The sequence below is a fragment of the Marmota monax genome, unplaced genomic scaffold (genome assembly GCF_021218885.2).
Source record: "Marmota monax isolate L192 unplaced genomic scaffold, Marmota_monax_Labrador192_F-V1.1 WCK01_AAM20220418_F8-fsc00076, whole genome shotgun sequence".
Lineage (NCBI taxonomy): Eukaryota > Metazoa > Chordata > Mammalia > Rodentia > Sciuridae > Marmota > Marmota monax.
The window spans coordinates 7,459,218-7,472,601 of NW_026692843.1; the positions used below are offsets into that span (position 1 = coordinate 7,459,218).

The window sequence follows — 13,384 nt, forward strand, 5'->3', positions numbered from 1 at the left end:
CCTTTGGGTGCACACGGGTGGTTCCCCTCTGGACACCCAAAGCACCGGCGTCCACGACATCACTTCTCACGGAGCAGACTTCCACTGACGACTCCCCTCTGCTCTGGGTCCCCCTAGACCTCCCAGGGACCTCTGTCCTTCTCCTGCCCCTCGCTATCCACCCATTTTAAGGGGTGTCAGGAATTCCCCAGCGAGCTGCTCATCAGAACAGCTGACTCTAAGAGCAGGCTCCCTGCACACAGGCTGCGGGGAGTGGCCTGGGGACAGCCCTGGCCGGCGAGCTGCCCGGCATCTCCTGCAAGCCTCGCTTCTCCAGAGGTTCTCCCGGGGCCTCCAGCTTGGTGTCACATGGGCCTGGCTGGCCTCACTCACTTCTGAGATGGCTAGAAGAGGTGCCCTGGACAGTACTGCAGGTGGCCACCCCTCCAACACCCTCACTGGGCACCCCTGGGAGAGCTGCAGGGCCTGGTCCACCCCCGACTGCATTTCAACCTCACCCTCCTCGGAGCAGGGCTTTAGATCAAATGTCCAAAGCCAACGCCCCCATCGAGGCAGAGACTACAACCCAGAGGCTTGACCTTTTCCAATTGAGCGCGTCGTGTGGCTGATTTGGTCACAGAACCTTTGAAAAGGCAAACACAGAAGGGGGCTAATGTTTATGATGTCATTTCCTAAATGCCTGAGAGACAGAAAGTGAAGCCCCCTGGCACCCCGTCTCGGTTCTAAGATGGGTTTCCCGGGGGATCAGTGTCAGCTGATCAAATGTCAGTGACTGACAGGTCTCAGACAGCATCTTGACACAGCTGGGAGCTGGGCTCCGTACAGGGTTACCCACACACTCGCTTATTTTCCCATCAAACTCCAAATGTGAGTTCACTCACACGCGGAAACGCAAATGGGACTTGGTTCTTGAGAGTACATTGACCCAATACTCATCACACCGATGTGGAAACACAGAATGCAAAGCCCAGCGTGGAGAAGACCACTCTAGGTTTGCAGGAGGAAAGGTCCACAGGCCAAACCACTCTACAGAGACTGGGAACCAGGGGATCAGCTCGCCCTTCACCCTGGGCGTGTGATGCCCGGACACACTTCCCAGCCTCGCAGGCAGCGACACAGGCGGAGCGTCCCTCCTCCAAACTGCTGGGGACCTCGAGGGTTTTGGATTAGGGATTTTTTCAGATTTTTGTACATATGTGATGAAACATCTTGGGGATGAGACCCAAGCCTAAAAGGAAGTGTATTTATGTTTCATGTACCCCTTGTACACACGGCCTGAAGGTTTCATACAATATTTTAAAAGTAATTTTGTGCAAGAAACAAATCTTTATGGTGTGGAAATTCCATAGGGGACACCCTGCCAGCACTCCAAAGGGGTGGATTGGGAGCATTTCAGATTGTGGACTTTCGGATCCAGGATGCTGTTTCAACCCCCCGTGTGTGTCATCTTTCTCGGAATCCCCATTCAGGTGAACAACGAAAACCAGAGCACCCCTGGAGGGCTCACCCAGTGCTGTCTACCTCCTTGGCCCTGCAGCCACAACTCCCAGCACCTCCCAGAAAGCCAGAGTGTCCGCCAGCCCCACGCCCCAGGACAGAGCTCAGGGGCTCGGGGCCGTCACTCATCCTGCCCCAGTCCCAGCCTGGCCAGGGAGGGGCGAGTGGCTCAGCACTGTGCTCTAGTGCCACGCGGACTCGTTGCCAGGGCTGCTCTTGCTATTTTGTGTGCCCCACGCGAGGAAAGAACAAAGGTCTGGGTCCCTGCACCGCCAGGCTCCTGCACTATGCCACAGAGTCCTAGGAGACAGCTCAGTTCTTCACTCATAGGCTGAAAATGCCGGGTGGCCCAGCAAGGCCTGGCTTCTGGTGGAACCCAGGTGTGTCTGGGCAGTCTGACGTTGAGCAGACCCTGCATGACCTCAGAAGACTGTCCGGCAGCACATGCACCCCTGGCCATAGGCACTGACCAGAAACCTGAGCCACGGAGGCCAGCGTCCCTGCCTCTCACCGATGGAGGATTCCGTCTGCGAGCAACGCGCGGCTCTGTGCCTACCTGAGAAGGGGGCCGTCAGGAGCGGTATTTTGATGGGCGCCAATGTCAGGAAGTGGCAGGGCTGCACGCTGGCAGGGGATGGACCCCGGAGTCCCTCAGGGTCCACGGAGACCATAGCGGCGGCAGCGGCTGCAGCGGCGGCTGCGATGGCGATGGTGGGACTGTTGCTGATCGGCTTAAGGCTGTTATGGCAACCACCTGCGGAAGAGGGACAGGTCAGAATGGGATGTGCGTCATCCACGGTGACAGACGCCTGCTGCACCATGTCAGGCACCAGCACCCAAACCCCGCGCCAGCGCCCTCCAGAGAAAGCCCACCTGTGGGCCTCCCTCCCCAGAGGAAACACTTGAGGGTGGACTGTGCAACTGCACATGCCCTGCGGGATGTCCAGTGCACTGCAGAGCCCGCGGTCACCCGGGAGAGGAGCGAGACCCCTGCACCCTAACAGAAGCAGCCCAGCTGTGATGCACGTGGATAGTGCACAACGTCAGAAATCACCACAACAGGCCGGGGCAGGGTGCACCTCTGTGACCCCAGCAACCAAGGATGGCAAGTTCAAGGTCAGCCTGGGAAACTTGGTGAGACCCTGTGTCCAGGTATAAAATCAAAAAGGCTGGGGATGTGGCTCAGTGGTAAAGTGTCCCTGGGCTCAATCCTCAATGCACAAGAGGATGAAAGGAAAGAGAAGCCACGGTGACAAGAGCGTGGTCACTGGAGCCACTCCAGGCCACACACATGGGATGGAGAGGGCTTGCTGGAAGGGGCAGCTGTGGGTCAGGGCAGATGGGTGTCCTGAGCTCACAGGACCCGGCCTGTAGCTGCAGGATGCGGCCAGCCTCCTGCCATCAGGTTGTCCCTGGTGAGGACTCGGCCACCAAAGGGATCAAGGACAGTTATGCAATGACTCACAAGACAGGTGAGTGACAAAACAGGCCAGAAAAGCACTTAAATATCTACACCTCAGTCACTGACAGGTGCGGCTTGCTCCCGCTCACAGGGACAGAGCCGAGGGCCCACAGTGCACAGCTGCCTCCAGGCGTGGCCTCCCAGAGGACATACAGACTACATTTTTCTCACTTATTTGCCTTCTGTGATAGGTTGATGGGCACAAGGGGAAAGGCAGAGAAGGGGGTCAGGAGCACAGGGAGGAACCACTGGCCCCTAGAGGAGAGGGCCACAGACAAACAGCAGGGAGTGCAAAGGCCCTGTGTGTCCAGGAGAATGGGAGGCAGGTGGAGGGGGCAAGGGGAAGGACGTGGGCGATGAGGAAACAGGGCTGGCTGGGGGACAGCAGGCAGTGCGGGTGGATGCAGGTGGACACAGGTGTGTGGTGACTGGGGTGGCACTTGGCGTGGGCAGACATTGAGGGATGGGGCATGGAGCAGAGAAGGCCAGCCCTGACACCACGTGGATGTCCTGATCTTGGCTGCTTGGGGATGACAGGCAGGGCTCGGTTCAGCCCAGGCCCAGGGACAGTGCCTGCCGACCTGCATCTCAGAGAGCCTTCCACCAGGATGTCAGACGTGTTTAAAAAGCTGCCCGTGGGGGACTGGAAGTCAGTCTTGAATGTGGACATAAATCTGGCTCCTCTCCTTCCTGTCTGCCCGGTTTCTGAAGTCCCAGTGACAGGCAGACACGGATTCTAAACCTGAGTTGACTTTTCACCAAGCAGCGTTGGGCTGCAGCAAAACCAGCAGAAGGTGCCGCTCCCTCCTTGGCCACCCCAGGTCCCTGCTGGCGCCTTGCTCTGCCGCGGTGCGTCTCCACAGGGGAGAGCTCTCGGGGACACACAGTGACTCACTAAGACCCACAGTTTCCTGCAGGATTCGTTGTCATTGGCGCTGAATGCCCTACGGGTTTTTGACAAACGCACACTGACGCGTATCTGCCACCCCAGCCTCACCCAGAGTCCTGCGGCCCCAGAAATGCCCACACTGCACTTTCCCCCTCCTCCCACCCCCACAGCCCCTGGCCTATCCACTGTGGCCATGTCTTCTCTGAATGCCCTGTGATCAGAACCAAGCCTTGCCCAGCCATACCGACTGGCTTCTGCCCTTGGCCATGTTCACTTAACGTCCCTCCATCCCCCACCGAGCGAGGCGCATGGGAGCTTCCTTCATGTCTCCCAAGGAACGACAGCTCATTCCTGGTTATGGCTGAGTAGTATTTCACTCCAAGGACGCAGCAGTTACCCACTCACCCACTGAAGGACGTCCCGGGAACTTCCAAGTGTTGGTGATTATGAATAAACTGCTACAACAGCTGTGCCCAGATCCTAATGTGGACATGAGTTTTCAAATCCTCTGGGTAAATACCAAGGAGGGGAATTGCAGCATAACACGGTAGAGGTATGAGTAGCTTTGTAAGAAACCACCGACTCCTCCCGAGAGGCTGACTGCTCTGTCCCCAACAGCCACACACTGCTTGTGGCACTTGCTGTCCCCAGTTCTGGACCTCGTCTGTTCCACTGGGGTGTAATGGATCCCATCATTACTATGTAGGGATCGAAAGTCAGAGAACGTAAGCAATACTCAAAACCCTACAGCTTAATAACAAAACCGCCCCACAGCAGACCCCGTAGATAAGTGAAAATGTCCCCCGGACCCCCCTGAGCACCTGACTGTGCTGCTGTTCTCTGCTGGCACGGCCCCTCCGTGCTGGCACCACATTGCGGTCCCACTGCAGGCTGCTTTCCCATGAGATATCACAGATAGACACCCCCTTTACCACTGAGTGGCCAGCTGCTGCTCAGAGCCCACTGCTCCTGGGGGTGCAAGTGCCACATGGACCTGCCATACTCACTCACTGCGTCCCAGGTGACGCCCAGGCGAGCAGCATGGCAGAGACCACTGCGCCCCAGGTGGACACCTGCGTGTTTCACCCAGGACCAGGCCAGGGGTGAGCCTCTGCAAGCACCGGGGCATGCAGCCATCAGTTGAATGACTGATTTGGGGAAAATCTCAACACACTTCCAAGTCCCGTGTGAGTGCTTCTTATTCAAAGTGGCTTCTCCCTCTCCAGAAGTCCTTTCTCCACTGCTTCTCCACAGCTGGCTGTAACCACTGGAGCCCTGCCCAGTGCTTCTCGAGACAATGGCAAGGGGAGTCCTCAAGGGCTGCCCAGGAAGAGGTGGCTCAGAGGACGGCCCAGTCCTGAGCTGCTGGAAGCCCCCAGGAAAGGGCCAGGGGTGGGAGCAAAGAGCAAAGCCCCTCAGGCCCCCTGAGCTGGCCCTTCATCACCCCAGGACCCTTGTCCTGCCCGGCCCAGGAGCCCCAGGCACCAGCCCTAGGGACGGGCCCTGTGTGGACACCTGACTCATGCCCACAGCAGGACGCATGTGTGGCCCAGCAGTGACCACCAGCAGCAGGCCTCTCTTCCTGCCTCTCTGCAGGAGGCTCAGAGCTGCACTGAGGCTGTGAGAGCCCGGGAGGCGCCAGGCCTGGAACCCTGGGCTGTGACGGGGGAGGGGCTGGCAAGGCCCCCCACCCACAGAAGGAGAGGTTGACGTCTTCATGGCGAATGCAGGTCACCATGTGTAAGAGAGCAGCCTGGTGGGATCGGGATGCAGACTGGGGCCGGAGGGGTGCAGCTCCAGTCCAAAGACCAGGTGATGTCTGGGGCCTGACCAGGCAATTACAAGGGCCGTGCCTGGCGAGCCGCCAGGACACCTTTCTCTCCATGCCAGAAGGGGTGCAGGACTGGCACCTGGCAGGCTCCCAGACAGCAGCAGCAGATGGGGCCTGGGGCAGGCTCCCTCCCGGCAGTGCACCCAGCAGGGGTGGCACCTCCCCTCCTAGGGGTCCACCAGAGGCCTCAGGCCCAGGGCAAATCCAGGCACCTCCGGAGTGCGTCCTCATGGGGCGGGGGGCCTAGAGACACTCCCCACTGTCTTCATCATGGGTGGGGGGCCTGGAGACACTCCCCATCCACCTCCTCCTGGGACGGGGGCCTGGAACACTTCCCACCGTTTCGGACCTGAGCCCTGCCGAGCCCTTCCTTTGGCTCTCCTGCTGCAAGTCCATAAACCTGCAGGAACCCTCTTCAGAAGAGAGGCCACCTCTGTGCTGTCCACGTGGCCTGGACCCTGCCCTGCTCTGTGAGGGAGGGAATGGGCTAGAGAGCTGGGGAGACTGCGGGCGCCTCCTCCAGGTCCCCTGGCCTGCACCATCCCAAGGGGGTAAAGCCAGGGCCTTCACTCTAGGCTTGTGTTTTAATCGGCTCCTCTGACTGGCTCATCCGAGCCCCTGAAGGGCTAAGTTCCTACTCAAAGCCCCTCCCATTGGCCAGGTGTCCACATGGTCGGCCATCACCCCTGGGGTGCAGGGGAGACTGGAGGCCCTGCAGGTGGGCTCCATTCCCTCTGTCCTGTGTTGTCGACCACACCCCAGAGGTTGGCAGACTGTGCCAACAAGACCTTATTTAAACACAATTTTTAAAACATGCTACAAGGAGACAGGGAGTGGCAGTGAACACCCAGGGCCAGGCCTGTGGGTGGACACGGTGCTCGATGCTTCTGCTTAAGACAGGCCCAGCCTCAGGACCTCAGTGATGCGCTACCCTTGCATGTTTTGAAACAAATTTGATCCATCATTTAAAATGAAGATGACCTTTAGCAATGAACAGGAAAATAACTAGAGTGTTTTAAACAGATGTTAAGGTCAGAGTGTTTTGTAGATGGAAGTGTGAAGATATTTTTATCTCTATGTGATTTTTGTTGCCAGAACTCATCTGTCAACTAAAGATACAAGCAAGCCTACCTTTTGAATCGCCCTCAGACACGAGCTTGGAAGGAGCACCCTTAACCTGCCCGAGCCCCTCGGCTGCATATGGAAATAGAACTCCCTGATTCTCACCAAATCAGCCGATAAACTGATTTTCATGACTTGTGGCTGAGCAGGAAGGACGAGGTCCTGTCTCACTGTACACTTCCTGGAGCTCTGGTCTTGGGGACCTTCAACCTGAAGCCATCACCCAGCCCATCAAGGTAAACAGTGCCTGGCCCTGAGCCCCAAGACACACCCTAAAGCCACAGTGCACCTGGACACGGGCACTTCCACAATGAACAGCATTGCATGGCGGGCAGGGCTGGGCTGGGAGGAAGGGTGGGGCCGCCTCCTGCTTTCCTTCCTCTCTGCCTCCGAAGCACCTGCTTGTCAGGCAGCCAGCCTTGCTGCACCCAGGCCTTGGGCAGCGCTGGGCCTGAGACACAGAGCAGGAGGCACCAGGCCAACAGATGAGCACCCTCGGGCACCTGCTTCTGAGGACACCAGCCAGGAAGCCAGGGCGCCAAGGAGAGCCCCACGCCAGCTGCTCCCGGGAGAGCGCGTCTCAAGCCAAGTTGGAAGAGGAGCAGCAGCGCTCAATAAATTGGGTCGACTGATAAATAATAATAACTTGCTTTCCCCAAAGGACTGCAGAAAACCCCTTAGTTGGGTAAACAGTGACATAAGATAGGACCAGCCAAAACCCTGCTAAGCCAGCTAAGAGATAAACCAGAAATGCCGCCCCATAAGCATCCCTTATGAAATCAATGCTTAAAACCACAGTCGTTAACCATGCATATCCCTGGTGGAGAGCTGGAGGAGAGGGCGGGGTGGGGCTCCAGAACCCTGCGCTCAGCCCCAGCCCTTGGCGACCACTGCCACTGCGGCCATGTGAGTCGCTGCCACCGACCTGTTTCTCCAGTTACCACCTGACAAAGGAGCTTCGTCCACATTGATCTACAGTAAGCGCTTGGCCAGCAGCGAGCAGAACAGCTGCTAGCCACCCTGTTTGCAGTGGGAGAGAGAGAGGCTTGGGGACACAAGAATCACACAAAGGCCACAGTGAGCAGTGGCACCTGCCTCCCCTAGTCAGGCCCACCTGGCCGGGTCCCCCTCTGCAGGGCTGGGGCTGGCCCCCCTGGCTGAAGACACACCTTCCCTGTCTGACACACCTGAGGACAAGTGCTTCTCAAAGGCACTCCTTGGTGTCCCCAAAGCCCCCTGGCTGCGTGCACAGATGGGTCTGGCCATGGGCAGCATGACTGGTTAAGACTCTGTGGTCTCAGCAGTGCGGAGGGCAGCAGGCTCTGCAGTGGACCCTCTGACCCATTCACACTGCTACCGACTCCTCCAGCACCGGCTGCCAGAGCCTGCAACCCATCTAGAATGGGATTCAGCAGAGGGAAGGAAGGGAGGGACACTGTCCAGGGGAACTGGGTGGTGGGCGGGCAGGCGCTCCAGACCCTAAATGTCAGGCTGAACAAGCTAAGTTGGCACTGCGCCACTCAGGGCACCCACGAATGCTGGGCAGTATCCTGGGCTCCCCACCTCTCTGGGCACACGGAGAGCAGCCAGGCCTTGCCCTTGGTCTCTCCTGCAAGAAGGCAGGTGTCAGAAGAAGACGGGTGAGACCTCACGGGACCCAGGCCTCTGTCACTGCCAGAGGCCACCAGCCTCAGGGAGGAGCATGCCAGCATCAGGGCCCTGAGACCACCTGGAGAAGTCATCAGCCGCCACGCTGGGAACTGTCACCCCCAGCAGGTTGCAGAGTGGGTGAGAAGTTAGGGCCTGGACATCTGCAGAAGACTGTGTGGGGCGGGGGGGGCCCGCTTGCCACGTCTGCATGCGAGGACACCGTGTGGGGGAGGACTCCAGGACTCAAGGTGGCAGAGAGTCAGGTAAACAGTAGATGTGGTGAGTCCATGCAGAGGGGAAAACCGGATCTGACAAGCACCCCGTCACGCTCTCCATGCACAGGGACATGGACAGCCTGCCGTCCGCCTCTGCTTAGCAAGTGAGCTCGGCCCCAGGGGAAGTCCTGCAGGCCTCCCTCTATCAACCGGTCATGATTTCTGCAGAAGACTGTGTGAACAGGACACTGGCTTCAGGCACACAGAGCACACACAATGGGCACTGATGAGGCTGTGACTGTCACAATCTAATCATGAGCTTTCAGGGACCTTGAATCAAAACCCTAACACTGGCTTCCCACTGAACCAGGGGTCAGATCTGACTCTAGACCTGAGAACAACCGAGTCCCTGCTCTCTGGGACCCTCCACCAGGGGCGCACAGTGACAGCCTGGTCACTGCCGACCGATGTACCTGCTCACCACATGTCCATGACCTCCAGCCTCCAGCTGCCCCGAGTCAGTCCCATAAACAATGAGTGAAGACAGCCCCTCCTCCTGGGGCTGCTCCCAGACAGTGGACACCAGCTCCCTCGCAGCGCCTTCTGAAGGCACCTCCACTCTCCTCCAACACCCACCCTACAGCCATGCCCACGAAATGCTGCTGAGGCCCACAAAGCAAAGGTGGAGCCCACACTCCCTGCCTGCTGCCCAGGGGACCTCTGTCGATGCCCTTTGAGCCCAAGACCCCAGTGAGCCCAAAGATCCAGATTCAGGCCTCCCTCTAAACACGGCTCCCAGTCCCCGTCCGTCCCCTCAGAGGGCCCAGAGAAGCCTCAGGCTCAGGCAGCAGGTTTCCAGCAACGGCCTGGTTGCTCAGGACCTTCAGGAAACAAGGACATGACGTCAGGTGCCACCCAGAGGGAGAGCAAGCGACCCAGGAAAGTGTCTCCCCGTGGAACTCCCCCAGTACAAAGGGAACAGTCCATCAATAACTGTGCCGGAGAAACCTGCTTTCCTATTTTACCCCCCTTCTCTCCCCTGCCTGGCATGTGTTGGGAGAGTGGCCACTGTCTGGCCTCTGCTAGGGTCAGTGAGGAGGGCGTGTGTTGCTGTTCTGCAGCTGCAGGCAGCTGGTCCACGCAGCAGACACGGGGAAGGAAGGAGCCTGGAGAAGTGGAGAATCGCCCCATGTTTACCTTCTGCAAAGACCACTCTGTCTCTTCAAAATGATACGCAAAACTGGGCCCAGAGGGACTGACGGAGTCCAGGCGACGGCATCCCCCGGAGACATTCACCCGGGGTGAGGTGGTCCACCGTCCCCGCCCGCATGCCTCAGCTCTTCGAGGCAGCCCATCGCCATGAAGCTGAGACGGGAGGACTTGCTGGTCCTGGTGCTGGACCTCTCCCGAGCCCTGTGGGCGGTGTGCGCAGCCCTTGGCCCTCACTGACTCACGGGCCACTTGTCTGTGCTCAGGAGATGATCTGCACAGGGCTGCTGTCTGTCCTGCCTCGCTCCTGGCCTCGGAGGGACGCTCTTCCCAGCGAGCTGCTACCTGGCTTCCTCTCTTTCTGAGACGGGGTTCAGTGTGCCGTCCAGGCTGGTCCTGACCTTGTGGGATCAAGGGGTCCTCCTTCCTCAGGTCCCCAGGAGCTGGGGCCACAGGTGCGCCACCACACCTGCTCTGGCTTGCTTTCCACCTGGCGCCCTGCTGTTCGGCTCACTCACTCTGAGTCACGGCGAGGCTCCCAAGGCCCCAGAACTAGAGGTCCTGCCGACCGGGATGTCCTGTCTCCCTCTGCTTTCCCAGTGGAGATCCACCTGTTGGGCTTGCCACCCACCGGCCGTGCTATGTGGACCCGCTCAGCCCTCCTTCCTGTCCCCAGCCACAGTCCAGGTTTCCCCAGATGGGACTGCTGCCTCGGTGGAGCTGGTGGGCTCGCGGTCTCAGAGTGCAGCCCCAGGCAGTGGTGCCTACCCCAGAGACCCGTGGGGAGCTCTGAGGCCCCAACCTGTGAATGGTGCTCCCTGCCCAGTCCCTGTCCTGTCTCATGATGACGGGCTCTGCTTCCCAGCCCCACCATGGATGGTGCAGCCAGGATCCCTGCGCTTCTCCCCAGCATGTGGGGACTCTCAGCCAGGTCTCCTCTGCAGAGCTGACGGGCTAAAAGTCACAGTTCTGACGTACGTCTCACCAGGACCCTGATGTCATGACCCCAGAGGCCCCCGGGGTCCCACTAGTAGGAACAGGAGTCCACTCCCATCCACACGAATGGCAGCCGTGATGTCCATGGCAGGGACACTGAGAGCCCCACATGGGAGGCCTGCTCTCCAGCCTTCGGGTGTGGATGGTACAGGACGAGGGCGCATGCACTCTCCATGCCAGGAAGGTGGGGGATGCACTCCGCTCTGCTCATCAGCTTAGCCATACTGATTTACTGTTAGTTTTATGGTCTCCTGTAACTGCACAATAATTTGAATATTCATTTTATTAAAACTAGAGATTAATTACACTACCCCAAAGGACAATTGCCGCTCACACTCGGTAGAGCAGACATCCTGATTGCTGCAACGAAGCCAGTCAGAGTGGGCAAGGGGCAGGAAGGCAGGGAAGCAGTTTTCCTCAGGAGAAACAGCCTGGTTCCAGGAGCTCCTGGCCCCGCACTGCCTGCCCACCCCCCCCACCCCCGTCACCCCGGCCAGCACTGCAGAGGACCAGGCTTCCAGGAATCAGACCCGTAAGGAAGGAGCCAGTGTGCAGCAGCCCAGGCTCAGGTGCCTGGGTGGGACAAGGACCATGGCAATGTGTGGGCATCCTGGCCAACCTGGACACCAGCGTTGGCTTGGAAGAGCCTCTGAGTCCCCTAGACCACATCCTGCCAGAGCCCAAGACTTGCCTACCCATCTCACACACATCTATACCCTGGGGCAGTGCTGCGCTCAAAGCCACACCCCATTCTGTGCATACAGAAGGCACTTAAAATGTGTGTTAAGAGGAGACAACAATGGTCTCCTGTAAAGCTCACCCAGTGAGTAGCTGCAGTGGTGTAAGAGGCCGACCAAGCCTCCTGGACCTCTCAGTGTGCTCCTGAGACGGTTTCCCTTGGGGGATCCAGCAGCACCCTCCACATAGGGTGCAAAGAGCAGGCCAGTCTGGCACCAAGAAGAGCGACCTCTGCACCACGGTGGCACTAAGGAAGGTTAACCCTTTGCCCTAAAATAATAACCGCGCTTGCTCCCTAAAGCTGCAGCTGGCATATTCTACTCCTAACAGGAAGATAGCTCTCATTGACCTTGAACCTGGCACGATCCCCTTTGCTCAATAACAGAAGTTTTGTGGAGAGCTCCTTGATGCGTTAAGCCACGTGCTGTGGCTCATCATCAGGAGGCTGCTTTCAAGCCACTTCATTATGTGCGACACACACGCCGCACACTCACCTCTTACCCGCCTCCTAATATCCCACGGCAGTAATGAAGTGCAGGAAATGATGCTCAGCCCGAGCCTTCCTCTTTGGAGATGCAGTCAGACGGCGATGCAATCAAGCTGCTGACGGTTTTGAGGAACGTTGCTGCTTCGCTGTGCCGATCTTCGTTATGAAATTAAGATGACTGAATGCCTCATAATTGAGATACCAAATATGCTCTCCTCGTCGCCACCTGCCTGAGTGGCTCTGGTGCTGGAGCCCCCAGGTGAGCGCACGCGCTGTGCACTGGCAAGACTTGAGGACGGAGGACACAGGTAAACGTGTCCACTCGGATGACTTCATTCCTCATACCCAAACACTTCCACAGGAAATAGCCTCCAGACCAGGGTTCCATGCATGTCCCCAGTGAATACACACAATGTTTGAAATCGAAAACGACATTGTCAGAAAGTATTTCTCATTGTTTTCAGCTACTGAGATGTGTCTCACTGAGTTCCTGCTTCAGTGTGGCATGACAGAGCTAGATGGGGTCCGTCCTTGAGCACTGAAGCCCTGAGCGAGCCGAAGCCTAAACCAGCAGCTTCGCGGCACTGTCTGGCTCTGAGTGTCCTTGCTGAGCTCACAGCTGCAAGTGACAGGAGAGCCCTCCTTGTGCACGCAGACCTGTCCGGGACCTTGCACAGAGCTGTGCAAGGAGGGAGCGAGGACCACAGTGGACAAAAGGGGCTTAGCACTGGCAGGCCAGTCGCTGAAGAGACTGGAAGGGACGGGGGGTCTGAGCCCAGTTGGAAGCCCAGTCTGAGTCACCAGGTCTCCCGGCCACAGCGCTGCCTGCTCCAAAGCTGCAAGAGCTCAGTCGCTGCATCTGCACAGACTGACGGGCACAGAACGTCCTGCAGGCCAGTGAGGGGGGCTCAGCCAGACCCAACCACACCAGGGCTCACCAACGTCCATCCCCAGGCACTTCACAAGTGGCCATGGTGCCCTCGCAAGTGTGGGCTCAGGTTCAGCCTGAGGAGCCACGGACAAGCCAACAGGGGAGTCAGTGGAGCAGTCGGTGGCGATGGGACAGTGGCTGGAACGAGTGGTGGGAGCACAGAAGCCAGGTGCCCCTCGTAAAGGGACACAGGTAGGTGAGCCCCCAAGGTCAGCTCAGCAGAGATCTTAAGAAAGCAGGATGAGCAGCCGTGAGAGCATCTGAGTAAAAGTGTCCCCGGCAGAGGGACATCCCCAAGGGACCGCTCGTCCTGAGGCAGCGACTTGGAGAATCTCCATTTTCCAGGAGAAGCCCACG

General features: G+C 58.4%; 1 protein-coding gene across 1 annotated transcript in view; it reads right to left on the reverse strand.

Moving 5' to 3' along the window:
- Positions 1-13,384, reverse strand: part of Tcerg1l (transcription elongation regulator 1 like) — a 168,489-nt gene that overhangs the window by 129,602 nt on the left and 25,503 nt on the right. The window contains exon 4 of the mRNA XM_046448690.2: positions 2,054-2,251. Coding sequence (XP_046304646.1) covers positions 2,054-2,251 — 198 coding nt within the window. The remainder of the gene's footprint in view (positions 1-2,053; positions 2,252-13,384) is intronic.